This window comes from Rattus rattus, chromosome 13 (assembly GCF_011064425.1).
Source record: "Rattus rattus isolate New Zealand chromosome 13, Rrattus_CSIRO_v1, whole genome shotgun sequence".
NCBI classification, from domain to species: Eukaryota; Metazoa; Chordata; class Mammalia; order Rodentia; family Muridae; genus Rattus; species Rattus rattus.
The window spans coordinates 5,825,518-5,852,258 of NC_046166.1; the positions used below are offsets into that span (position 1 = coordinate 5,825,518).

General features: G+C 49.1%; 1 protein-coding gene across 3 annotated transcripts in view; it reads right to left on the bottom strand.

Annotated features, from left to right (window-relative positions):
* The window catches only part of Cacna1d (calcium voltage-gated channel subunit alpha1 D), a 293,823-nt gene that overhangs the window by 68,284 nt on the left and 198,798 nt on the right, over positions 1-26,741 (bottom strand). For 2 of the 3 annotated variants that reach the window (XM_032919474.1, XM_032919472.1), the window contains exons 10-19: positions 15,042-15,129; positions 13,684-13,710; positions 10,168-10,328; positions 8,703-8,928; positions 8,413-8,620; positions 4,626-4,746; positions 2,427-2,541; positions 1,886-1,955; positions 1,029-1,095; positions 286-433 (exon numbers count right to left, since the gene is read on the bottom strand). In XM_032919474.1, coding sequence (XP_032775365.1) covers positions 286-433; positions 1,029-1,095; positions 1,886-1,955; positions 2,427-2,541; positions 4,626-4,746; positions 8,413-8,620; positions 8,703-8,928; positions 10,168-10,328; positions 13,684-13,710; positions 15,042-15,129 — 1,231 coding nt within the window. Of the gene's footprint in view, positions 1-285; positions 434-1,028; positions 1,096-1,885; positions 1,956-2,426; positions 2,542-4,625; positions 4,747-8,412; positions 8,621-8,702; positions 8,929-10,167; positions 10,329-13,683; positions 13,711-14,711; positions 14,772-15,041; positions 15,130-26,741 lie in introns of all 3 variants that reach the window. The other variant, XM_032919473.1, reaches the window with a different exon arrangement.

A 26,741-nucleotide genomic window follows, 5' to 3' on the forward strand; every position in this document is an offset into this window, starting at 1 on the left:
CTCACTGAGCTAGACACTCTCCTGTTACTGTTACCAGGCGGTGGCTGTGAGGGAGGGATTCTAGCTCCTCCCAGGACTCTGTTGTACCCCCAAGGGAACAGGGTACTTCCTCAGGGCTGAATGATTGGCAGTGGCAAGGAGGAGGAGCGGAGCTTAAGGGACCGTGTCCAGACACATTCAGGCTCAGAAGCAGGTTGTGTACTACTTTTCTTTACCTCTAACCCCACCACCCTTAAGGGTCACTGGAGAGACACAGCAGCAAAGGGACTAGGAAGGGGTATTTACGGGTTGGTCTTGCTAAGAATGAAGAATGCGCTTCCTTCGGGGATGGGCGCAATTTTCTCCTTCATGTTCAACTCTGAGATTCTTCGAGGACGGGGACCAGCAGGAACCTCAGGCTCATCCTCTTCCTCCTCCTCTTCCTCTTCACCTACTTTAAACGGAACAGTTTTCATAGGTGTGAAAGACTGCATATGGGTTTAAATTATTGTTCACAACTTCACATTAAAATGTGGCCTAAAATGCAACAACATCTCCTGCTTCTGCAAACTAAAATAACCTTTCTTTTTGTTCAGAATATGAGCTGCCTGTGCATGGGGGTGGGGACCATGCTCCTGTCGAGTGTGTTTAGCCAACAGATATGGAGGGAGGCCTCGTCCGGGGCACAATATGGCCACGGTCATTGGTGAGAGTCTCACTGCCACCCCCAGCATCTGGCTATTTCCCTACAACCCCCTTGCTCAGGTCTAGTCTGAAAAACTTGGATTTTGTGTCACAGGCATGCTTGCCTTTGGGCTTTGACATCCCATAGCCATTGTTCTAGCAGAAGCAGTGTCTGTCTGTCTGTCTGTCCATGTTCCTCCTCTGCCTCCTGGAATCGTGTTCATCTGTGCTGCCTATGACTTTAGGGAACAGAGCTAACTGCTCTCTAAGATCATGGGGCCTACAGCCTTGGTGGCCTCAGCAGTGTGACACCCTCCCCTCCACACCAAACTGAGAGTCCTTCTGGGCCTCTCTGCCCCACATACCTGGCACATCGCAGGGTGGGTAAGGGTCCTTATCTTCAGCCTCTTCTTGATAGTCATCAATCGTAACCTAGGGTAACAGAGGCAGAAGGCTGACTTGATCTACTTCAGAAGGCCGAAGCCATAGGGCCAGCATGCTCAGCAGTAAGGGCTCTTACACACACATGCCCGTGTAGCTATGCTCACATGCACACACATGTGCATCCATGCAGAGACTGGAAGTGGAGATTCTCGTTCATCCGGAAGGCAAGAGGCAGGCCAATACTCAGGTCATGGACAGTGGGCTCTGTCCTGCAGCCACACCAGGGCAGGCACACACACTGTGTGATGACCACATTTAGATTCCTGTCTCTCTGCTAGACTGTGAACTCCATGGAGGTAGTCTAGTGTTTGGCATACAACTGTCACTCAGCGCTTATCAGTTCAATGAACAAACACATCACAGAAACATACAGAGCTGTCACAGGTATAATGAAGCCTACTGGTGCAGCCCCAAAGCCCCCTCAACCACCTGGACTCCTCAGTCATCTCTGGGAATAGTCATCTACTAAAAACCCTGATTTTAATACCCACTAAGAAGATACTAGCATAGGTGTAACCATGGGTTATGCCTGACTACAGAGTTGCAACTCAGAACATAACAAGGAGTCCATTACCAGAACAGCCACATCTTATGGTAAAATGTTGGTTAATAAGCTCCTTGTCCAACTCTACCAGAATCCTGTGTCTACAAGGCGGGCTCTACTTTTCACAGCAAAGTATCACACTCAAGACACTTTCTCAATATAAGTCGTACAGTGATGGAGGCACTGTGACAGAATTGTTTTGAAACAAAGAGGAATTATTTTGGAAAAAAATACCTTGTTGTCACTGTTGGCTATCTGGTTGACCTCTGGTTTGTTGTTCTTTTTGTTTTCTAGGCTTTCTTTTCTAGAGAGAGAAGAACAAAAGACACCAATGTGATGCATTAAAGGGCTAATCAGGGTTCTGAATCAACCATGGTGGTTGAAGGGCGAGGATTCAACTGGATGCCAAAAGTACAGTGCAACCCAAACTCAGGGCTTCCTGATACAATGGAGCCATTACACAGACGCCTCAGTAAAACTCAGCCAGGAGCTAATCAGCATTGAATGCATCACTTAATTTATGACACCCAAATTAACTTCAGCAGTTCCTTAAGCACAGGGATGTGTGGCTTCCATTCTCGCTCTGAGGATGAGAGCCAAGGACTTGGCTCCTACTCAAGAGTCCCTTCTTTTTACTTGGTACCATATGGTCACCCATAATCACTGCAAAGCAGCAGTAAGGGGCCTCAGCTCTTGGGAAGCATGTCCGTGTCCCCAGGACCCCCTCAAGACGTATGGCTGGGCACTCCTAGCACCTCAGTGAAAATGAGGTTACCTGGCAATTTTTTTCCTTTCTTTTTCTTCAGCTTCCTCTTTCTGAGCAGTGTTCAGACTTTCAGCATCAGCCAAATTGTCTACAGCAATGGCCAAGAAGACGTTCAGCAGGATATCTAATTCGAAAATCTTAAGGGTACAACGTGTTTTAAACACAACTACATATAGTTGATGACGGCACTGTCACACTCCTCTGCTCACATAGGCTGGGAGTGGGTGACTGACTGTCCCTAGCATGACACTCACTTGGTACAAGTGGAGAACTTGGTAAAATCCCACTTTAAAGAAACAAGTGAAAGGCACGGAAACCTATGTGGAGTCTCCAGAATATCCAGAGATCCACAGAAACATACAATTCCATCGCCTCTTTGCTTGAATTCCGCTCTACACTCACGAAGCGCACTGTGTTTCATTTCCTTTGGAAGCACACGTTATAACATGCACATTCAAGGCATCCCTTGGCAAACCAGATGCCTTCAAAGGCCATGCGTGATCGACCTGATGATCTCATTGTACGATATAGCAGGAGGCTTCCTCCTCTAACATGGCCACCAAAGCGTGTTCCTCGCTCCACGGATACCTGCTATAAACGGCAAGCTCTATCTCCCGCTGCAGGAGGATAGGCTGTACTCTGAAGGGCCCCACTGTGGCTAGACTATGGCTGAACGTGGTTTTTGTAAATGGCAACGTATCAGGTGAATAAGCTTTTACATTTCTAAAATAACATTGCTTGTGATGTTTTCTAGAAATTTTAGAGAAATGTTTTCTTAACCAGGGTATCGAGTCAAACATTTGAGAAAGGTATGCATATGGGAGGCAGGCTGTAAAACCAAAAGCTCTTAACGCTATGACCAAAGGTTGACGTTCTTCACAGGGCAAATCGGGCACTCTTTGATAGTGCCATGGTTTTCTGAGAAGATAACAAGCATATCCCTGAATCACAATTAACTCATCAGTAATCTTAACTTAATTTGTCTCCTTTAGGGTTATTTTCATATGACCTGGATGGACAGCAAAGCAATCAAACCTCTTAAATAAAAATTTATTGACAATAAATAATTGAATACATTAAAAAAGAACCCTTAACATAGCAAAAAAAAAAAAAAGAGTATCAAGTCAAGAGATGAGGTTACTTCCTTACTATTTATGAACACCAAGAATCCCCTGGGGGGTGTGGGGGGGGATCCACGTGCTTTATGGCTGTTTCCCTAAGCCTGATGCTCAGCCTACAGCAGGGCCATGGGGGAGAGCGAGAAGCAGCAGACTGTGGCCCTGTGTATTAGAAACTTCCAGGTTGCTAAACGTACCCATCAGTGAAAACTACGAAGGGCCTAATGGCTTCTCTCTGGAGGACAGGGTACTGGAATTGAGCCCAAGGCTCAGAGGTGTGGTGGACAAGCTGAGTTTCCCCATAAATCTTATAGCATAAAACCCTGCCCCTAAAGACAGGAGCGAAGGCTAGCACTAGGCTTTCTATACTGAAGAAAGTTCACCAAAGAGCTAAAGAAGACTGGGGTGGGGGATGAGCTCCTGGGGTCTGGACCATTAGGGAGTCACTCACAGTAGGGCTTTTTACATCAGAAGGGTGGAGAGCATGAGGTCCTCGTGTCTGTGCACATGCTCATTCGCCTGTTACATTACAGAGACTCTTCCTATGGTAGGTCTTGTGTTAGGCACAGAGGAGCGGGAGTTAAAACAGACACTACATCAAACATTACAAGACCCTGAAGGGGCTGCTGGTGGTGAACAAAATGGCCCCCGGCAGCCAACCTCAGGAGTTTCAGCAGGAAAGAGGAATCAAACACGACAGAGGAAAGTTGCACAGCATGGTATAGCCAGGTGAGCAAAGCAAGACTAAGACTATCATGGCTCCTCACTGCTCGTGGGGTGACACGGATGTGGCCCTCGCCTCCCAGTGATGACAACATAATCTTCAGGCTTCCCTGCTTGTCCTGTATGCAGACATGACACTACACTCATTATGTACTGGCACCAGTGTAAGCACTGCTATCCCCCGGTGTGACTCATACCTCACGGCTCCCATCTGCTGTGGATGAAAAGCCAGCATGGAGCTAACTAGGGAAAGGCATATTTCTCCCTTAGCTCTACAGCTGCTTCTGTCACCACCACAGACACGGGGAGAGTTGGAAGGAACCAGACAGTGACGGTGACCACTAGTCCCGGTGGGTCCAAAGGATACAGTTACCACAGATGAAAAGGATGATGAAGTAAATACAGACGATCATTCCGGAGGAGGACGGGCCTCCGTAGGCCATGATGCCGTCATACATCACCGCATTCCAGTCTTCGCCCGTCAGGATCTGAGAAGAGGAGGGTGGAGTCAGACAGCAGGCAGAAGCCTCAGACCACGGCTGCTCTGCCCGAGCTCCTGGGCCACTGCTAAGTCTCACCCACCTCAGGGCCTTTCTCAGCCCAGGTCACAGTGAAACTGATCTATCTGTTCTGCTGAACCTTCAATATATTGTTTGATTTCACAAATAAGAGCGCTTCTTCTAGTTTCTATCTCTCCCTAGACAGCAGCTGACGTTGGTACCTGTCTCTCGGGAACCTTCCTCGATCGATTGAAACCCACATACAAATGCACACCCAGAGAGACGGGACACTGGTATATTCTCTGGTATTTTTAAGCATGAAGTACACCATGTTTCTATGTTTGGCTTCTTTCCCATTCCATGATGTTCCTGGAGACCCTGACTGAGTAGGCTCTTCTCACTCATTTTACTCCAAACGTAGTATTCTGCACAGCCAATGATCTGCAGAGACAAGGGATCTCTCTGTGCATTCTCAGAACCAGGGCGTTCAGTCATGTGCAAGTGTATAAACTATCTTGAGAGTAGATACAATCAGTTTCAAATGAAATCTTCTCTATTGATGATGCCCGGTAATCCAATCCATTCTGAAACCCAATCAGATAAATATAGACAGCCGTTTTTTTAAAATGCTACACCCTGGGAAGAGAGTTTCTTTATTTTCTATCTATCCAGACGAGAGTCAAAGACCAACTGGGCAGATAATTAGAGAAGTGGCTCTTGACTTTATTCCTGATAAAGCTACAGAGAGAAGCCATTTTACCTGTCAGGCTAGCAGCAATCATGAAGTACAAACACCCAGTCAACAATGGGGAGAGGCATGGTGGCCTCCACGCTGCTGCCTGAGAGTGAATGGATCCCACTCTAAGCAGGACATTGTCAGGGGTCCCAAGTAAGTGCCAGGCTCTTTTCCCAGCGGCTCCACGTGGAGGGCATATCCAACACCTCTAATCTCCGACGTGTGCCTAGTGTATCCTGTGTATTCAGTTCCGTCCTCTGGAGCACTGTTCACATGAGCAAAACAAGCAATAGCTTAACACTCATCAGGGAGGGGCCGGTCACAGAAACAGCAGCCTATGCCACAGAAGGGGGTTGGAAGGGATTAGGGTGAAAGAAGGGCTGGAAAGATGGTATAGATAAGAACCCAATAAAGTAGCAGCCCCCAAAAGCACGCTTACAGTGTGTGTTTAGAAGGCTTTTGTGGACCAAGTAGGGTAGTCCATTTCTATTAGATGAAAACAAACTAGAGCAAATATGCCAGGCAGTGTGTGGAGTGGGCACTGTGCGTGCGGACTCATCATAGGTGAGCAGGTAAGATGGCTCTCACCTGTGAACAAACGCTATCGAACATCACTCATGAAACTTGTGGTAGTGGTTACAACCCAGAGGGAGGGATTAGTGGCTGGGTGGGAGGATTGCCAGTTTGTATCTTTTAATACCATCTAAATTCTATGTCATATGAATACATTGAAAGAAAACAGCACAAGGGTTTCCTGAAAGAAAGAAGGAAAACTAATAACTAACCAGAAGCCACACTTTTGAAATAAGGCCGTTTCAAACCATGGGGTATGGCTTCACTGGGGTTGCTTAACTGATCATGGGGGTATACAAACCCTGGCTAAAGTAGATTTCAGAACGTACAGCAAGCATCAATGAATTCAATGTCAAACCTTTAATGAGCCTGAGATGTCCCTGGCAGCACTGGCCCATGCTGCATTGCACAATGTCCCTGCAGCCTTAGGAACTCTCAGCACACCCACTTAGCACTGTGCATGCCCCCACACCACACAGTGCCAGCAGGCCCTGCTCAACTCCCTTGGCTTGGGCTGCAGACTACTGTTGTTGTGAACAGCAGTGCTTTTCCTGCGCAGACTAAGTTTTCTGTGCTTATGAAACACACGGACTTAATTACACAAAGCAAAGGCTTGCGTTGGTTACCAATCATATACAGCTCCTCAGCAGGTGGGGTCAGATTAGTCCATCTTGCCTGGACTGTGCTTAAATACACTTGCAAGGATAAATGACAGTTTGGGACTAGAGCAGAATTTCCAATAATTTCCAAAGGCTTTAGACACACTTCTACTGCTTTGCACATATTTGTGGAAAATGGCATTCTGGGTGTGAGGATTGTAAATTCGAAATATCGATAACTTGAAAAGTTATGAATGAGCTTAGCATCTTTCAGTGTGCGCCCAAGATTCAACTGTGTGTGTGCCTGTGCATGCGTGCGTGTGTATGTGTGTGCCTGTGTGTGCGAGTGTGTGCGTGTGTGAGTGTACACGTGTGGTATGTGTCTGTAAGGTTCACATGGTGCACATCCCAGTGTAGGTGAGAGGTCAGTCACTCCTCGTCACTGTGTTTTGCGATGGGGTCTCTCACTGAGCCTGGTTGGAGCTCACTGATCTGGTTACACTGTTTCTGCTCTGCTGTCCTCCCCAGCTCCGGGATTACAACAATGGAGTGTCACAGCCAGCTGTGTGTGTGGTACCAGGGACTCAAACCTGGGTCCTCATGTGGCAGGTGCTCCCAGCCCAAGGACTTAATTCATATTATGCATTAGTGCAGGTATGCTCTTTAAATTTTTAAGATTTATTTATTTTATTTTTAATTTGTGTATGTGAGAGAGAGAAAGCAAGACAGAGACAGAGAGAAAGTGTGTGTGTGTGTGTGTGTGTGTGTGTGTGTGTGTGTGTTTAGGCACTAAGTTTTTTAAAATCTTTACAATTCATTACCAGTAAATGTTTGATTTGTATGTACACAAATGCATGCACACACCAATATGCATAACATTATAAAAATCTTCTTGGGTTAAAAAGTGGTTACAAGTAGCAAAATGTTTAAGCAGCCCTGGCCTATAGTAGTAATTCTATGCCTCTTAAATGACAGCGTGAGACACCTTTGAGATCAGTCTCTCTAGACTCTGTCCAGAAAAGTCACAGCGGCAAGGACAGGAAAAGCTCCTGTGATAACCTTGCCCTTCCCATGATGCTCCCTGCCTCTGCAGCAGAACTGGGTGCTTGGTTGCTTGCCGATCAACCGGGAGGCGTGAGGGGAGGAGGACACCACTATAAACTAATCTGTCAGGTTCTCCCAAGGCAGGGGCTGAAAGGTGGAAGGAGGGCTCAGTGTACCCCAGCCCATGGTAGCACTGTGTCCGGTGTGCCACCCCTCCAGTAGCGGGACCCCATCGAGACTCTGTCAGAGGCCCCACAGCACACGCAGCCTCAGAACCTGTGCCCTCACTCCAGACGAAGGGCGGAGGAAGGTACAGCCCCTAACCACTCAGACTCCTCTGACAGTCTATACACCAAGACAGCCTAGCTGCTGTTTCACAATCCACTTCTCGGCTCGAGTCTATTGTAACCAGGACTGCGAACATGCCTTGTGGTTTAACAGCAGACAGACCCGTGGCCAACGAGAAGATTCTAGAGTCTATTCCCCAGAGCTCTCGCAAAAATCAAACGGAAAGCATTTTGGTTTGTTTTTCTTGTCATATCACACAGGCGGCTGGCAGATGCTGTAAAAACAAATTTAAGTTACGCGACACAAAGTCGGCCGGAGGACCGCGGAGCTGAAGTGACTGGTGAGACGGAATCTGGGTGCTCTGGTGAGCTGTGCAGCCAGTGCTGTCCGGGTGTGGGAAGGTAGGGGGCTCACCTGAAACACAGTCAGGAGCGCTTGTGGGAAGTTGTCGAAGGTGCTTCGCTTGGTCTGTGTCTCATCGAAATTAAACTTCCCTCCGAACAGCTGCATCCCCAGCAGGGAGAAGATGATGATGAAGAGGAAGAGCAGCAACAGCAGAGAGGCGATGGACTTCATGGAGTTTAACAGGGACGCCACCAAGTTGCTCAGGGAAGTCCAGTGCCTGGGAGACAAGAGGAGCGGGTAAGGCCAGAGTCCCGAGGCGGAGGGATGGCAAACGCCAGCACGCCCCACCCCATCCTTACCTGGTCACTTTGAAGATCCTCAGGAGACGTACACACCGGAACACAGAGACGCCCAGGGGAGACATGAGCTCCAGTTCCACCAGGATGGTTTCGGTGATTCCCCCACACACCACAAAGCAATCGAAGCGGTTGAAGAGAGAGACGAAGTAGGCCTGGAGGCCCAGGCTGTACATCTTCACCAGCATCTCACAGGTGAACAAAGCCAAGAGCACTTTGTTCGCTATATCTGGAAAGACAAGGGGCAGGCGCGCCGAGTCTCCCTCTGGCTTCCCACCTCTCCTCCACCATCTCCCCTCATCACCACCTCCCTTCAGCAGGGCCCACGGCAGGTACAGACGGCTTTGTCCCTTCTCCCTGCTGCACCAGCAATGGGGATCATCCTTATTGTTGTTGGACACACCCCAGAGATGACTCTGTAGAAGTTATCTGGTTTTCCTGGGACTCAATTTCACTGGCTATAACATGGTAGAGACATTTATCGCGTGAACCTCTGGACCTCCCACCACCAGACTCTTTGAAGATTTTGCATTAAGATCACACTCTGTTTTTTCTTTTTAAAACACCCCCATCTCCACACATACTTCCTCACACACAAAGACAAAATAAATAAACAAACAATCGAAACCGACATTGATGACTGACCTCTTACAGCACCCTAGGGTTAGGTTTTAGTTTTTATTTATTTTCTCTACTTGTATGGGCGAGGTATATGTGTAGCCTATGAACACACGTGTATAGGGATGACCACGTGCTGGGGCCATGTTCTGCCCTCTGCCGGATTCCCCCAAGGCAGGGCCTCCCACTGAACCCCAGCTAGGCCCAATGATCCTCTCTATGCCGAGGAGCTGAGGTTCTAGACATACACTGCCAGGTGTAGCCTTAACATGGCTGTGCTGTGGATCTGAAGTCAGGCCCTCATGCTTACACAGCCATCTCCAAAGTTCCAAGGCCATGTTCTTCTCTCTCTCTCTCTCTCTCTCTCTCTCTCTCTCTCTCTCTCTCTCTCTCGTAACAAAACAGTGATGTCCTGCAGACTGAGAGTGTCGGAAGCAAATATACAGAAGTACAGCTCAAAGAGCTCCAAACTGTCCAGTCTAGAACGGGCTCGTTTGGAGATGACCTCCGTGCACCCCTATCCCAGTCATTCAAAGTAGCAGAACCAAAAGCACTAACCAAATATACTAAAGGGAGGGTAGCTCTTCCAGTGTGGCGGGAGAAATGCCTCTCAACTCCAAAATCGCTGGGTCCTGGGCTATCTCAAGTCTGGGGCGTAAGTTATCAGACACTGCAGGGTGTAGGCTGTACGCATGTTCCAGGGCTCGCCTGAGTCTGAAGGGTTCAGACTTTACCGTCTTAGTTAGTCCTACTACCCCTATCCCATCACAGTTGGATACTGACCAGTGGGTAGACGCAAGCATCTCGAAGTCAGAACAGAAGAACAACACCTTCCGCCTTCTGGCCGTACCTTGAATCTGCGTCAGCCAGTCTGGCTGATTGTAGTGCTCAGAGGAAATCGTCAGAGTGTTGAGAAACACCAGAACGATCACCAGCCAGTAAAACGTGACAGACTTCACAGCTGCCCTGCATCTCCTGCGATTGAACCGGTTCCAGCGACGCCACCGACGGCTGAAAAACAAGCAAACGTTGCTCCCTAGGCCGCGGGTGAAAATGGCGTCTCAGAGGCCAACGACCTGTACTGAGTGGTAAAGGTTCAGACTACACGGCTTAGGCAGGAAAGACAGGCGTCACCTGCACAGAAGTGGAGAGGCCCCGTGATATAAACTGTCGGTCTCAACATACAGCTTTAAAATGTATAATCGTGGACGAATCGTGCTCTCACTTCCCCTCCGCTGGCTATAAATAACTGTAGGGTCTGACATATGCAGCGTGCAAGTGGGTTGGAGAACCTAGATGTCCATAGCTTCACGAGCAGATTCAAGGCTGCACCTGCACACACACAAAGCCTCGTGGGCCCCGTGCGATCTGTTGAGGGCGGCAGGGCAGGACCGCTCAGCTTAGTGTATGTGTCGTGTATAGCATCTCAAGCATTACACAGAAATTATCAGGCAGAGGAACAGCCCATGACCACAGCTCTCTTTTTAGGGAAGCCTTCAGTCCTTTCTCAGATCTCTGCCGTTCCTCCGGCGCCCGCCTCGTAGGTGTCAAAGCTGAGTGGGACATGTGTCTTCATTCTTCATGATGAGTCACCAGGTGCCCTTCCTAACCAGCAATGCTTAAAAATATACCTTTGGGAGAGCATCCAATATTGAAGCGTGTTTTCATAAAAATAAAATGAGCAGAACTAAACAGACACGTGATATGTCCCCACCCACCTTCCATCTCTGTTTGTAATTAGAGGAAGACATTTTCTCCCTCTGCCTGTCTCCTTTTGGGAAACACTCCCCATCTCCTTGCCACAAGAGGACAGCTAGGGACCGCAGACTGCTGTTCAGTAGCCTGGAACCCAGGGACGAACCAGCCAGGCTGCAAAGGTCCCTTCTGTCCTGGCCACGCTGCCTCAGGGTCAGGGAGGAGGGCACTTCCTCTAGAGATATGGCTTAGGAGGAAAACGGTGTAGCCCGGGCTGGCTACATTGTAGCATGGGCTGGCTGGGCTGTGTTGCAATGCTAAACACATGGAACCCAGGAAGCCAGCAGAGGACCCGCAATGTGGCAGCTCTGAGAAGATCTGGACCTAGCAAGTGTGCTTTGCTTCTACTCTGCTCTTCAGTTTTCCATGGAACAAACTCTACTGAGGACTCTTAACAGCTCACAGCTGAGTTTCCTAGGATACACGATCACACACACACATTAGTAAGGTGGTCTCAAAAATGCTACGCTTGGTGGGTCTTTCTTATACAACGTGATAATGTACAAGTGACTTCACCATCTAGAAGACCTTAGTGTTGTTTCCCCTGGAAATGTATAGCACCACTGTCTCTCCTGAGCTCAATTATGTGTCGGTGGTACGGAAGCCTGCACTCCCGAACACTGGCTAGATAGGTGTCTGACGCTGGTAACTGGAGATGCATATGGCACAGTTCCAGGGTTGGTGGCCTTGACAGGTGTAAAGGGTCGTTGGTAAATGACAACTGCAAACTTACACCGAGTCGAGTCCCAGCTTTAAGAGAAGGGCTGGACTTCAATGACTAAATGATTTCCCGAGGCAACTGGAAGAAGGCACCAAGGCTAAGACACCTATGAGGACAATCCAGGCTAGAGTGGGGAAGGATTTCGAGAGGAATGTCAAATGTGAGACAGACGATGAGAGGCAGGTGCCGAGTAGGGAGGCATTGATATGGTCTTTTGTAAAAGAGACCCACAAAACAACTCAGTAAGTTTTATTCAAGCTCAGGTTGAGATAAAATTACCTGCAGCAAATTTATTCTGTTTTGGGTCTGCCTGGTCAGAATATAGAACACTCCCACCCATCATTTGAGCTCAGTGGCCCCACCCCAGCTCAGCGCTACTGCTCTGTCCTCCCTGCTCATTGCTCTGTTTACTAGAGCACCACGAAAACAGAGTCACGACAGGTATCATGTTCAGGCTTCTTTTCCTCATCCCAGAATGTTTTTGAGAATCATCAGTATTGCTACATTATCAGTAATTTTTTTTAAAAATGTAATGCTCTGTGTGTGTATGTGCATATCACGTGTGTTGTGTGGAGGGTGCCATCGCTGTGCCATGTATGTGGAGATCAGGGGACAGCTCTGTTGGGTTGCTTCTCCTCCACCTTTATGGGTGTTCTGGGGCTAGAACTCCGATCACCTGGCTTGAACAGCAAGCACCTTTTCTACTAAGCCCTGTCGGTGGCCCTCTCAGTAGTTTTCCCTATTCCTGGTCACTGAGAAGTACTGTGGCACACGGATAAATTACAACTGCTCTGCTCATTTTACCATTTGATGGACATTTGGGTTATTTCTCGTTTAAAGTCATTATGAATGAACCACTGTAAGCACATATAATTCTTTATTTTTTTCTCTTACATAAATACCTTATAATTGGAGTCACTAGGTCATATCATTATGGTAGCTCTGTAAGCAGCTATTAAGTGCTTCTTCAGAATAATTGTGTCGTATGACGTGCCTGCCAGAACTGCACAAAAACGCCGGGCAACGTCCTCCTCAGCACTTGGCATCGCCAGATACCTGATTGTGCTGTACTTGTAACAGTGGCATCGGATTACAGTTTTAACTTGAATTTTCCTAATGAGCCACATTCGTTTCATGTGCGTATACATCACGCAGCTTCCGTCTTGTGACCTGCGTGCTGGAGTCATTTTTCCACTTTTCTAGGACTCTTCTGTCATTAACACTGTCTCTACATATTATTCTCTTCATATTAGATACTAGTCTTTTGTCAGGTCTGTGTCGTATTCTTTTGATATTATAATAAAATAAAATTCTTGTGGGGATTAATCTATCTTTTTTTTTTTTAAATCTAATATGGATCATGTATTGGGCAATGAAGTTCAAGAAATTGTTGTCTAACCCATGGTCACAATGCTTTCCTTCCTGTTTTCTTCCAGGGTTTCTCCGGGGTTAGGTTTTATTTTTAGTTTTATGACTACTGTTTACATATAGCAGGGAAATGTCTTTAACTGAAAAGAAGACATAAGAAAAGTACACAAAATGCATCTGCTTCAGTGAGGCTTACAAAGCGAATGTGCGGCCTGCACCCAGGGCTGGAAACGCAACGCACTATGCACGTTAGCCTCTGGAAGCTTCTTCCGTGGAAACTCTCTCTGGGAAGTGACTGGAGGGTTGGTAAGGACGCAAAATGTGCTCGTGGGTTGGTTTAAAAGCTGACGGTCCTGTCCTGCTCCCTCGAGGAAGGGTTGTAATAAGACTGACTGAAATTTGGGGATCCCTGTTTAAACTCAAGTCTGCACCAAAAGTCAGAAATTACAACATGACTAATACAAGCTCTCGGGATAAAGGGGAAAGGGAGGAAGGAATAGAAAGAAAATTGAAAGAACTGACCTGAGCTTGGATTTCGAGATGGCTTGACTGAAAGGGAAGAAAACAGTGTTAAGACTCCCATTTGGAAGGCTCAGCCCATGCTCCCATCACTGAAGCAGAGAGGGCCAAAGCCATGCACAGAAGCCAGAACTCTGGTCCCCATGGCTATACTGGCCAGCCGGGTTAAGGCCAGAGCAGATATCAAGGTGCTAAAGAGTGTGGCAGGAGGTGAGCGGGGCACCCTTGGGGGCCCAGGTAGGAGAGAGAGAAGGCCATGGACAGCTGTGGGGGTCCTTCTCTTTCCTCTCCCTCCAGTGGAAGTCAGCAGGGCCTCTGTGGCCTGCAACCCCAATCCCAACAGCAGCAACGGCTGCTCCTGTCGGAATGGGATCCTGGCTCCCGTGATCGCAGCATGGGTGAGGATGGCGGCGCGGCATGCCTTGCAAAGCCCAGTGTTCTCATCTGTAAAATGGGGACAGCAAATCCATTCCCAGCCCCACCCCACCCCGTATCATTGAGAGGTCAGAGCAGGGAATCAGGGGTGAAATCACTCCACAAGCCATCGAGGTACCTCCCAATAAGGTGTGTGTCATTTTTACAAATCCCTGCCCCAAATGGGGTTGAGATCTCTTAAAGATGACATCTGCCCTTTACGGGAATAAGACGGACACAATGCAGGCAGGAAGCAAACGGATCGAGCCAGCACAGGGCTCCCCAAAGCAGGCAGTTCTTAGCACATTCTGCATTGCTGCCCCCAGTCACTGCGGCTGCAGCCCAATCATTTAGAGAAAAGCCTGAGAGCCTTAAGGGGACAGCGTCCCACATGGTTAGGAGAGGGTGGTGCACACACAGCTCCAAAACACGGGGCCATGAGCACAGGAGGGTGGGCGGGGCCTCCGGATCCAGCGGCCAGGGATGAGGTTGGAAGGTGCCATGGGTGAAGGAAGATTTAAGTTATGTGGCACATTCTGGTCAGCAACTCTGCCATTCAAGCTCTTCCTTCAAAGCACAGGTACCAAACCCAAGTGGGAGGAGAAATCAGCCTTTACCCCCACCGCCGACACCCAGAGGGCCCAGTCTTGGCCGCGCCTCTTCTTTTCCACCAGCACCTAATGAACAGAGCAGGTGGCTGGGTTAAATAGCACACTTCCCATGCCCTGCCTTAGCCGGACAACTTCACAGGCAGAGGCACGTAAGACGCTGGGATGCCCGTAAGGCCTGGTATAAGAGGAGGGGTACCAAAGGGGCTGGAGGCAGTCTGTTAGAGCACAGCTGATCTCCTACCAGAGCCCTAGGACTCCACTGCCTTCTCGGGGGTACCCTCTCAGCATTAGCATCTCTAAAGTGGGGTAAGGAGGGCGGGCAGGCTCCACACTCACCAGAGACTTCCACAGCATCCCTGGGTCTCGCCTTCACCACTTACGTTCTCTGTGTTCACAGATTCGGTCTCACTGGTGGGCATGCTAGCTGTGGGGAGAAGAGAAGGCTTCAGGCGGCACGCTGTGGCATGACATGCCAGGCTGCGGGCCAGGTGCAGACTCTCAGGAAGCTGGAGGGAGGGCTATCAAGGAGCACCAGAGTGAGCCTTCCCTTCCAGTAGCTGCAGAGAAAGCCAATATCACCTGCAGGAAACAATTCTGGTGGCCCAAATGCTTCCTGGGAAAAGAAGCCTAGGTGTCACACTGAATCGAGCCAGCAGGCTGGCACAGGTCCGTTCTCCCTCTCACAGCACTACAGAGAAGCTATACAACGACCTCGGTATGGAAATGTTTCTACTGCCCCTTTCTGCACATCAAGGATTAGTTCACAGCTCACAGAGACATTTGTACAGCACACAAAGGCAAGCTATGACAGCTGGGGAAGGCAGTGCATGAAGACACGTGCATGAAATCTCTTTCAAATGTCTTCCACTCAGTCTGTGGCAGTTGATTGGATATCTAAGTTCCACTGAGTTTGCAAGGCCAACACGGGAAAGGTTCTTCTCAAGTTAAGTCAGCACTGGAGCACTAAGGTAAGAGCAGGTGAGGTCGCTTGCCAATCACAGAGCAGGGCAGGGATGACTTCAGTCCCAGGTCTCTGAGCCCTGAGTCCATGTCAGGATCCTTAGAAGAAGTGGCAGAAATGTAAAATGTAAAACTGGCCTACTAGTGCCTGGAGGCCCAGGAATCCCCCAGAGCCAACAACTGACGTGTGGCACCCAGAAGGTGAGGGGCAGGTGGCTCTGAATGGAGCTACCTCAGGGGCCTGTGCAAGACGCTCTTGGCAGAGATGTCTAATTATGCTGGGAGATGAGGCGGAGCTGAGAGAGGAGGTAGCCCGAACTGAAACTGAGGAAAGCCACCTAAACACAGGTACGTCTTTCTCCTGAGGCAGAATCCCAGTGGGGGATTGTAAGGGACAGTTCAGAACCTTACACGACACACGAAAGCCTTGCTCCTGTGGGCAGGCAGTCCCCCTGAGCAAGGACGCCTCGAGCTTCATCTACAGAGACTGTTAACAGTGTCTACAGAACTGTGGCGGACACTGTAAGACCCAGCAGAGACTGGGAGTGGGGATGGGGGATTATTGTTCTCTCTACCTGCTCTGTGGTTTCCATCCCCGCTGAGGGGAGAGATAAAGCTCACCACGGGGATAAAGGTGTGATCGGACTCACAGACCCAGAGGTCAGAGAGTCACATTTCTGAGGGCACAAAGAGAAGTCCCTGGGCCCTTTGCTTTGTGAACTCTCTCAAGGAGCCGAGCGTGTCCCTGTGGGAGGCTTAGCAGCTATGTCCAGATGCATCCAGGCCTAGGTTTCAGAAGCAAAGGCCAAAAGAACACAGGCTGATTACACACTCGGGACTCTCCTGTTCCTTTTCCTTGAATTCAAAGCCACCAACTACAAACCTCCATTCACTTTGGAACCCAGAGGGGAGAAACAACAGGGAAAGAAACAAATCAGGAAGTTTCATCATTCCCACACAGGAACATCCTTCAACAAGCACTCCATTAAGACCCATGCACACATATACGCATGCGCCGCACACACACACACACACACACACACACACACACACACACACACACACACACACACACACACACACATACACATGCACACACACACACACACACACACGTACACATGCACACACACGCACTCCTTCTCCTGTCTGTTCCATGCTCCTATCTGTAAGGCTAGGCTGTAAAAGTCAACGCAGCAGCTTGTTGCAAATTGCCCTTGTGAAGAAGTGACGTGTGAAGAAGGCCACACTGGAAGCTCTTTTCAGATCCCACGGGGAGCCCCTCTCTTTGTGACCTGGGAGAGTTGGTGGTTTCTGAGGTTGAGGTAGCTTAACATACGTTCAGGGGAATCCCCAGGCCCTGATCTGCCCCACTCGCCACCAGAGCATCTGCCGCTCTTTCAACTTCAGTTTCCTAGTGATCAAACGGCGGTGTGAACTACACATTCGGGGCCATTTCTGCGAGTACTAAGTACCCCGAGAGTCTCATATTTGTCATACTGAAACATTACTCGTCTTCAGAAAGTAAACTTCTGAACTGATGAGATCTCGTGGCTTTTCCTCTCTGGAGGTTTGGCTCCAGGCCGCCATCAACACGTGACATTGCTCTTCACCCCTATAGCTCTGTTTCCCAGATAATCTGATGGAGGCAGGTAGGTGATAGCTCTTCACCCCTATAGCTCCATGATAATCTGATGGAGGCAGGTAGGTGACAGCTCTTCACTCCTATAGCTCCATGATAATCTGATGGAGGCAGGTAGGTGACAGTTCTTCATTCCTATAGCTCCATGATAATCTGATGGAGGCAGGTAGGTGACAGCTTTTCACCCCTATAGCTCTGTTTCCCAGATAATCTGATGGAGGCAGGTAGGTGACAGCTCTTCATCCCTACAGCTCCATGATAATCTGATGGAGGCAGGTAGGTGACAGCTCTTCATCCCTACAGCTCCATGATAATCTGATGGAGGCAGGTAGGTGACAGCTCTTCATCCCTATAGCTCCATGATAATCTGATGGAGGCAGGTAGGTGACAGCTCTTCACTCCTATAGCTCCATGATAATCTGATGGAGGCAGGTAGGTGACAGCTCTTCATCCCTACAGCTCCATGATAATCTGATGGAGGCAGGTAGGTGACAGCTCTTCATCCCTATAGCTCCATGATAATCTGATGGAGGCAGGTAGGTGACAGCGGCCTGTGAAGGAGGGGACGCATCACTCTGCATTTCTGGCTCTATGCCAATCGTTAGTGAGTGACTCTTACTAGCTGCTCCCCAAGGCTGTGCAGACAGAAAGGCAGGAGACAAACCTCCACACCGTGAACGGCGGCTGACACTGGGAACTGTGTAGCCCTGAAGCCAGGCTGCACAGAGGGTGAGGCCGGCTCCCTGTCTCAGACTCTCCCACTCGTTCTCAGGGGTGTAGGACAGTGGCTGCCTGAGAGTAGCCTGTGCTCATCAGTCCTAAGGCTAACCCTCACCTGTGGCCTGATTCTCCCAGCCTCCACGCCTTCATCCGTGTGGTTAAAAGCGTCTGCCTCAGGGCCGTAGGCGGGACTGAACAGGATAAGGCACACTGGGTGTTGGTTCTAACTCCAGGTCATGAGCAAGGTGCCCAAGCATGGACCGATCATATCAGAAAAACTCTCCAGAGAATCTCTGGAAGCAAAGCGCCCCAATTTAGGGTCATTTTGCCCAGGCCTCTCTCACTACTGTACAGAAGTATCTAGTGTGAACAGCCAAATATACTTCTGAGCTAGCTCGGGTCACTACTCCGTGTGCATTTTTTTGACCCAAGAGGAGTTACTGTCTAATTTAGCTTGTTGTAGGGACAGCAACCTTGCAGTCATAATTGTTTACAGAGTCCCCAGGAGTGTGGTGTCCATTCCAGAATAATGTCACCAGGGCTACGGAAGGGAGAGGATGAAGACAATGTATGCTTGAACTTAGATCAGGTCCCTCAGTCTGTGCCAAGGGACCTGAGCTCTGTAAAGTTGGGTAGCCCTGAGCTCTGCTCCACCCACCCCCTGCAGAGGGTGGGGCTGTAGGCCTGGCTTCCACATTAAGCATTTTATCCTCCACAACCACACACCACGTTCACTTTCACGTTAGAGGCTGAGTAGAGCCTCCTTCCTTCACCCAATCCTCAAAGGTTCTCCCTCTACATTTAGAAACAACCAGGACAGAAGAATCTACCAGTGGTGGAAGAGGCTTCTGGAACTACACAGCAAATGACAAGACTGCACAGATGACCAAGCAGATGATGTGCCACGAGGATACGCGGCTCCAGAGTTGGAAGCTCACTCCCGTGCCACTCGGCACACATCCCTCGGTGATGGCATCCCGTGCCTGCAGTTTCGGTAAAGATGCTCAGGTAGACTGATAGACTGCAGGGTTGGTACAAGGGTTGGTACAAGCTTAATTTAAATGCTACCGAGCAAGTCTACTATTTGTCAGCTTTCACTCTATAAACAACGGGCTTCGCAACCGTATCTGTCAGCTGTACAAACTCAGAAGCAGGCACACACACATGCACACACACACACACACACACACACACACACACACACACACGAGTCTATGCACAGGTTCAAGCAGGCAGCACCTCGGAATGACATTCACCAGATCGCTTCTTTCAGTGAGGTCAAAGACTCCTGAGGAGTAGTCAGGAAACCCTGGGGCTCGACATCACATAACTAGAGACGTGTTTGTTGTGTCTATGTTACCTGCTCCCTGAGCGGCAAGGCGATAACTCCTCCAGGATCCCTTTACCTTTGACCTGCTATCAGCAAGAATAGAGACACCCACAGCTGTCTGGTTTCACGACCAGCCCTTGAGGATTGAAGTCTCCTGACATGTTCCCAGCTCTCCAGGGAGACCAGACGTAAGCATCACTGGAAAGCCACTACCCACCACCCTCTCCAGTAGTCAGGAGTCCTGCAGCCTGCCTGGAAGAACCTGAATCCAAGTCCTCTCCGTGCCTAATGTCCAGGAAATAGAATACAGCATATGAGTGGCTCAAGAGCCTAAGCCAGCCCCCAGGAGACCCCTGACCTTCCACAGCAGTCCCCAAAGAGGTCTTTCATACACCGTATGAGGCTCTTCTGCAGTCCTTCTGAAAGCTGTCACGACAGCAGCTGCTTTCAGAGATGTCCTGGGACTCTGAATGGTGGCTTGCTTTTAAAACCGTTTTACCTTTTGAAAAGCCTCTGTATGTCTGTCATGTAAACACAAGCCACATGTATGCAGGTGGCCAGAAGAGGGCATTAGACGCCCCAGAGCTGGAACTACAAGTGCCTGTGACCTACAGCAGGTCGGCGCTGGGCACCAAACTCCAGACCCCTGTGAGAGCAGTATGTGCACCCGGCTTACCACAGAGCCTCCTCTCCAGTCCCTTTTATCTGTCCTCAGCACACGCTTTCTCCCACACCTGGGGAATTCTTTTAGCTTTCCCTCTGAGCTACCAGAGCTCCTCAAGGAAAGGGCCATAGGTGGGGCTGGATAACTTGTCAGTGGCAGAACTGTGTTCCCTTCCCAAGGGGCAGGGGACTGACGTCAAGCTCTTCCGTTCTTGTATCGTTTTCAAGGCAAGCGAGAGCAGTCCCAGGTGGCCCCTGAGGGTACTGCTACACGCTCGTGCTAATGTATGCTGCTGACACAGGGTGAAGGATTTCTGGGAGGCAGCCATTACTCATCTTGGGAAATGTGGGTCAAGGTCAGACCAAGGCCTGCAGGTCTGAATCAAGAATTGTGCCCAGAAAACGACACTCTTTTATTACAATGGAAAAAGTGGTCCAACATCCTCAAAAGGTTCCCACCCCACTGTCACCAGCAGAGTCAGTCTTTGTTCCCACCAATAGAAGGTCACTCCTCACTCGGGAAGCCAGTTTCCTTAACGAGGTAAGGTGGCTTCCTCTCTCTGTCCATCACGAGCATCTTTAAAACACCACAGGGGCCAAGCTGTTACTGAGGAGGGGTTTGCTGCTTTTGACAGAGGCCTTCAGGCCCTCTCCTGCTCCTCATCCTGCTGTAGATACTAAAACCAAGGAGGTCAGCTCCGTCCTTGCCCTATCTAGGTGTCCAAGCCTTATAGAGTTCGTTCTTCCTTCTTATGCTTTTGGGGGCCCTGTGAGCCAAATGCTTCTCATCTGACAATCCCCTGGTGCCTTTCCTCTTCGGACCTCCCGAGGAGGCTGGGATTCTGACACAGACAACCCCACTTAACCTCTGAGGTCAGCATTCTCACACATGCAGTGTGTCCCTCTGCTGTCCGAGCGGCTGGCGAGCAGCTGGCTATCCACCTCTATGATCTATGTCTCTTTCTGACTTTTCCTCTTTCTGACTGGGGATTCTTGGTGTTAGCACCAAGCTGGCCATGCCAGTATATCCAGGCAAAACTTGTGCTACTACCCACCTACAAGCAGTGACCCATAGACAGCCTGGCAAGGGACCAATTCTTATCATAAACATTTATATGTTAACGGTCCTGAGTGCTTTGCCAAGGGCTTGGGGACTGGGTAAGGGATATGATCAACATTATTGAGGATAAAACTTTATGTTTAACTATTTCCCAAATAAGGCTATTCTCACTGAAGAGAACTGTATCCCACCCACCCCCACCCTCACCCCCCGATGTCCAGTTATTACATTGTTTTGTTTCGGATTTTTTTTTTTTTTTTTTTTTTTTTTTTTTTTTTTTTTTTTTGAGCTGGGATCGAACCCAGGGCCTTGCGCTTCCTAGGCAAGCGCTCTACCACTGAGCTAAATCCCCAACCCGGATTTTTTTTCTTAACCTCCCTTACTCTTGAAGCTGAGACTACTAGCTTTAGCATAGCCTTGGGTAAATGAGACCAAGAAGCAATCTGAAACACGTAGCCAGATGTTACTTCCAGTTGTTACATTGTTTTGTTTCGGGATTTTTTTTTTTTCTTAACCTCCCCCACTCTTGAAGCTGAGACTACTAGCTTTAGCATAGCCTTGGGTAAATGAGGCCAAGAAGCAATCTGAAACACGTAGCCTGGAAAAAGAAAATCAGTCAAATAACATTATTGGAATTTCTAAACAGTTTAAATTTAAAAGCATCGTTTAAGGAAAAGCATTTTAAAGCGTGTCTTCCGGGCTAAGAATATTCACACTGAATCAAATGAGCAGCCTCGGTTGGTTCAGCTGCTTCTCCATAGGTAGAGTGCAAACAAAAGGGTGCTGTCTTGGTGATGCCACACATTTGAGGGAAAGGCAGAAAGACCAAGCAGTTAAAACATAGGCATTTTCCAAACGTAACACACACCGCATGCAGCTCACGCAACGAATGCCTATGTGCAAGGAGAGGAAACCAGGAACGTCAGGCAAGGAGCCTCCACAGAGCAAGAACACCTCAGCGAGTTACCGTGGTCTTTAGCCCTGCGTTGTCGAAAGCAGCAAAACTTCCTTTTCTTCTTATCCTCTCTTAGCAAATCAGCCACCGTGACCCCTTCAGGTTGAACACAGGCAATTCCATTACCAGACAGCAGAGGGCAGCAAGGGCAATACAAACAGGACAGCCTAGCAGGCAAGCAGGCAGGCAGGCAAGGGCTGCAACAGCTGGTCCCAGTGCAGAGCAGAGGACGCCTGGGACTGGTCTCTGATCCACATTTGCCCCCCTTTCCTCCTAGCTAGGAGTCTACAGGTCAGTATTGAAGGGATGGGGGCCATCTGTCAACCTGTCCTAGAGAACCTATTCTAAATGAGCGATCTAACAGCCTGCTCAAGATGCAGGTTTTCTGTTTGTCCTTGCATCTAAGAAAGTGCCTAAGGAACGTGCTCGTCAGTGAGTCAGAGGCTCTGAGTATGGATTGGGAGTGTGATGCCAACCAGGACGGCTTTCTGGGGCAGGGCGGTTGGCCGTGAAGAAAGTAGGGCTGGACTCTGACAACCTTGCCTCACTCCAAATGCACCTCACATTGGCTGTAGGAACATTCCAAATGCACCTCACATTACCTACTTTTGCTTACAAGGGCTGGGCCTGAATGTACTTCCTGGGGTGGGGCTGCTGGAGGAAGAAGTAAATGGGAACTGAGGTAAGATGAGCAACGTACTTGGCTCCAGTGACCCGTGACCACCCATGACTGTTAGTGTCCCCATTACCAAAGCTCGGGTCACAGAGGGAACAGTCACAGATGTTCTGACAGCTAGCAGTGTTGTGTCTCTGAACTCGCGGCAAGCCAGTAGGCTAACCTGTAAGGCAGAGTCTACATGTCCATGCTCAGAAACAGGAGTACACGGGCGGTACAGGGGGCCATGCTGGAGCCGGCAAAGTCATGGGAACATGGGACTACGCCTTGGTGGGAATACCACATTTCTACAAAGGGCATGCCTTCCTCACCGGGCAAGTTCCCCCTCCCCAACCTATCCCAGAAGAACATGGCACAGATGTTCAAATACTCAGGAGTTGGAACTCAGCCCATGAAGAAAGCTAGGTAAGATTCCTGAGACCTTGTGAGAAAACTCTAATAAGAGTCGTGTGACCTCCGCTCCTCCATAACATGGGTTGTTCCTGGGATGTGCTTTTGTGCCCCTCTCAAGTGTAGTGAATAGGAGTGCGCTTACTTCAGAGTATCCATTACAACTGGCTAATGGTATTTATCTCCTCTGTGGAAAAAAACGTGGGTTCACCGTGTGTATCTTGTCCTTCTGATGTACTTTACCCAGGTGACTCTTGTTAATCCCCAGAGTATAAACCGTCAGGTGCTCTGAATAGAGCTGGCTTTTGCATGGAACTTTATTCCGCCTCATTTTTAGGCCCCACCCTCCCAGGTTCATGCTGCTACCTAGAGCGCCAGGGCAGTGCTTCACGGCTGTGCGGCCTCGTGAGACTATGTAAGGTCCACGCGGTTTGATTTCCTCATGCACCAAGCTCCTGTCTCACAGAGAAGTGTGGAGAATAAGAACTCATGTGCCCACAGCCCGAGGAACAGCATCTGATGCTCACAAAATGCCTGATAAATGCTAATCGCCGCCCTGTGACCTTTGAGTAAATAAATACCGAAATGCTTAAACTTGTGATGCCCGCCACACTCCGTGTGCTGATTTAATCATCCCTGGGGACAGCAGGCCAGGGCGGACGACTGCTCCCAAGACAGTGGGCACTGCATCAGACCTCTGACTCCGAGGTTGGCCCTCCCTCCCATCGGTCTCCCCAGTCACAGCACTGCCAGCTGCTCCTCCAGGGAGGGCAGATGACCTGTGCACATATTTATCAGAACTACTGACGCTGTTCTTCTCTGGCTTTTAGTACAATATCTTCATTTCCAAACTTCTCCGGGATACTTGGTGATAAAAAGCCGTCTTATAAATAAAAAAGTGAAATGTGATGATGCTTTTTTTCCCCCCTTTTTCGTTCGTTTTATTTGAGATAGAATGTGATACATCCTGGGGCTGGTCTCCAAGGGTAGCCTTGAACTTTGTATCACCGTCTGCACCCCTGAAGTGCTGAGATTACAGCACATCGGGTCCAGTTTATAAGGTGCTGGGGAACAAACCCAAGCACTCTACCAACTGAGTTCCATCCTACAGATACAGCCTTTCAAAAGAAGGGCAGCAAACAGCTATGCCACCCTTGACTCTCTGCTGACCCTTGAAACAAACCAATGCAGGAAAACAAACAGACAAAAAAAAAAAAATCAGGTAGCATTGGTGGGGCAGGCGGCCAGGTGACCTTCTTCACTGAGGTTCGTGGTAGAAGAAGCAATGAGAGGTGGGTGGGCAGTGGCCACCGTCTGGAACCAAGGAGGGATCATGAGACAGTCAGGTACTCCTATGGGCAGCAAGGGTAGCAGGCGCCTTCTCCTCCTTTCTTTGGGCATCAAGTATCACTACTTAGATGAATTGCTGGTCCTTAAGAGTTCCCAAAATGAGGCTGCCCTGATGCATTTGGTCAGAATTTTAAAATGAGCTCCCTTTCAAAATGGTTTCATTATTTTTAATTTAAAAAAAAAATCTACTCATGACAATGAGAACAGATTAAAATAGAATTTTAGGCTTCTAGATTTTAATAGTCCTAGAATAACACCATTGTTCATGAAGAAGCAGCTGTACATGTCCAAAAAATCACACACACACACACACACACACACACACACACACACACACACACACACACACAGACTTGGCAGGGTTTCTTAAAAGAAATTTGAAGCTCAGCAAAAAGTTAAATGAATTACCCTTGAAAATTCCCCAAACGCTCAGGAACTAAGTTCTGAGATAATTTTGTCCATTCAATTAATTGTGGTGCAGCGGCTTTCTAATAGCAAACTTACACTGTGGGTATCTTAAATAGTCCAAGGATGCTCACAGGAGACCTCCCTGTCACTGGCACCAGATACCTAGGACAGGGCCCTCCAGACAATTCTTAGACCAGTTGGAGATTCAGCCACTGACACAGGTCAAGGCTCAGAGGTTCCTAACTAGAGCTCCCTGGGATTAGCTCCCAGGAGCACACCAAGAGAGGTCCCCTGCACTCTGCAAAACAACTATGGCCTCTGAGCCAGGGAGTGAATGCTATGAGCTCTGTGGGTAGAGTGTAAGGTACAGTCAGGGCTGGAGACTCAGCTGTGACTTGGAGACCAGACAGTGTGAGCACTTCTCCGGGTGCCTGACTTCTCTCTCACCTGCTCCCTGACAGCGAGTCCAAGAAACGAGAAGCGGACCTCCACAAAACCTTCCTTGCGTGCTCACTTCTGCACTCCAGCATCACTGGGGCCTCCTGGGCTCTGAGAGTAGCCCAGTGGTCTGTCAATACAGTGACAGCTTCATACGCTGGCCATCTCATAGACAACGTTCTTTACAGAAAGTGACAGGACATGGGCAAGGCCAACCTCACATAAAACAGTGATCCCTTTAGGGATCCCTTTAGGGATCAGAAGACTCCAAGTCCAGGAAGAACCATGTGTCATAGCACAGGTCATTACAAAATGAAAATAAAGCCTCTACCTGGACGGACAATAACGACCCGGGAGATTGATTACCATCTATATCTAGCCGTGGATCAACAAGGACGTGACAAGCCAATGGCAATGCAAGAAGTCATCTGTGTGACACAATAAAACCAGAAAAGGCGGCACACGGCTGAGAATAGGAGACAATCCTTTCTCTAGATTACACGTGGCACACCGCATTTTAAGCTTATGAGGGTGAAGCAGGGCTTCCACAGGTCGACACTGCAAATGAAGAAAAGATTAGATAACGCCCTGTACTGGCTAGTTTTGGTCAACTTGACACAAGCTGGAGTCACCTGGGAAGAGGGGAGACTCAGCTGAGGAATTGCCTCCATCCGTCTCGCCAATGGGCAAGTCTTTGGGGGCACTGTCTTAACTGATGGTTGATGATGTGAAAGGGTCCCACCCACAACGGGCAGTACCACCATCCCTGGACAGGTGGTCCTGGCTATAAGAAGACAAACTGAGCAAATCAGGAGGAAAGAGCAATTGTTCTCCAAGTCCTTGGCTTCACGCACTGCCTCTAGGTTCCTACCTTACATTCCTTTGCCCTGACTTCTGCCCTGGATGGATTATAAGCAGTTAGCTGAAATAAACCCTTCAAAGTTGCTTTTCTTTGCCATGGTGTTTTCTCACAGTAATAGAAAGCGATCTAAGATAGGCATCAGCGGTTGGGCCTGAAGAGTGCTGTCAGTCACAGTAAGGTACACAAGTCCTGTGCAGGCCTTAGGGGTTCGGGTGGGCTTGTTCCCAAGGGAAGTTTTGTCTATTCCTTCTGTCTGATCACAGCACACGCATCAGCAAATGCAGACGTCATACCTTCATCCACTCGTCTACCCACCCTCATCTTGCATGAGAGACACAGATACCCCATCCTGCCCCAGAAAGCTGCTCACTGTGTCCCTGTGTCCTGGGAACAGTCTCTTCATCCTCACACACCAAGGCCTTGGCCCCTCTCTCATGCAGTGAGCAGTGACAGACAGGCAAGAGGCTACAACCTGCAGAGTCCCCATCAGCACACCAAGCCTATAGACAAAGGCCCATGACAGCTTGAATTACAGTCCCCAGGGCAGTTCAAATAGAGTCTCAGACTAGAAGGGACACCATG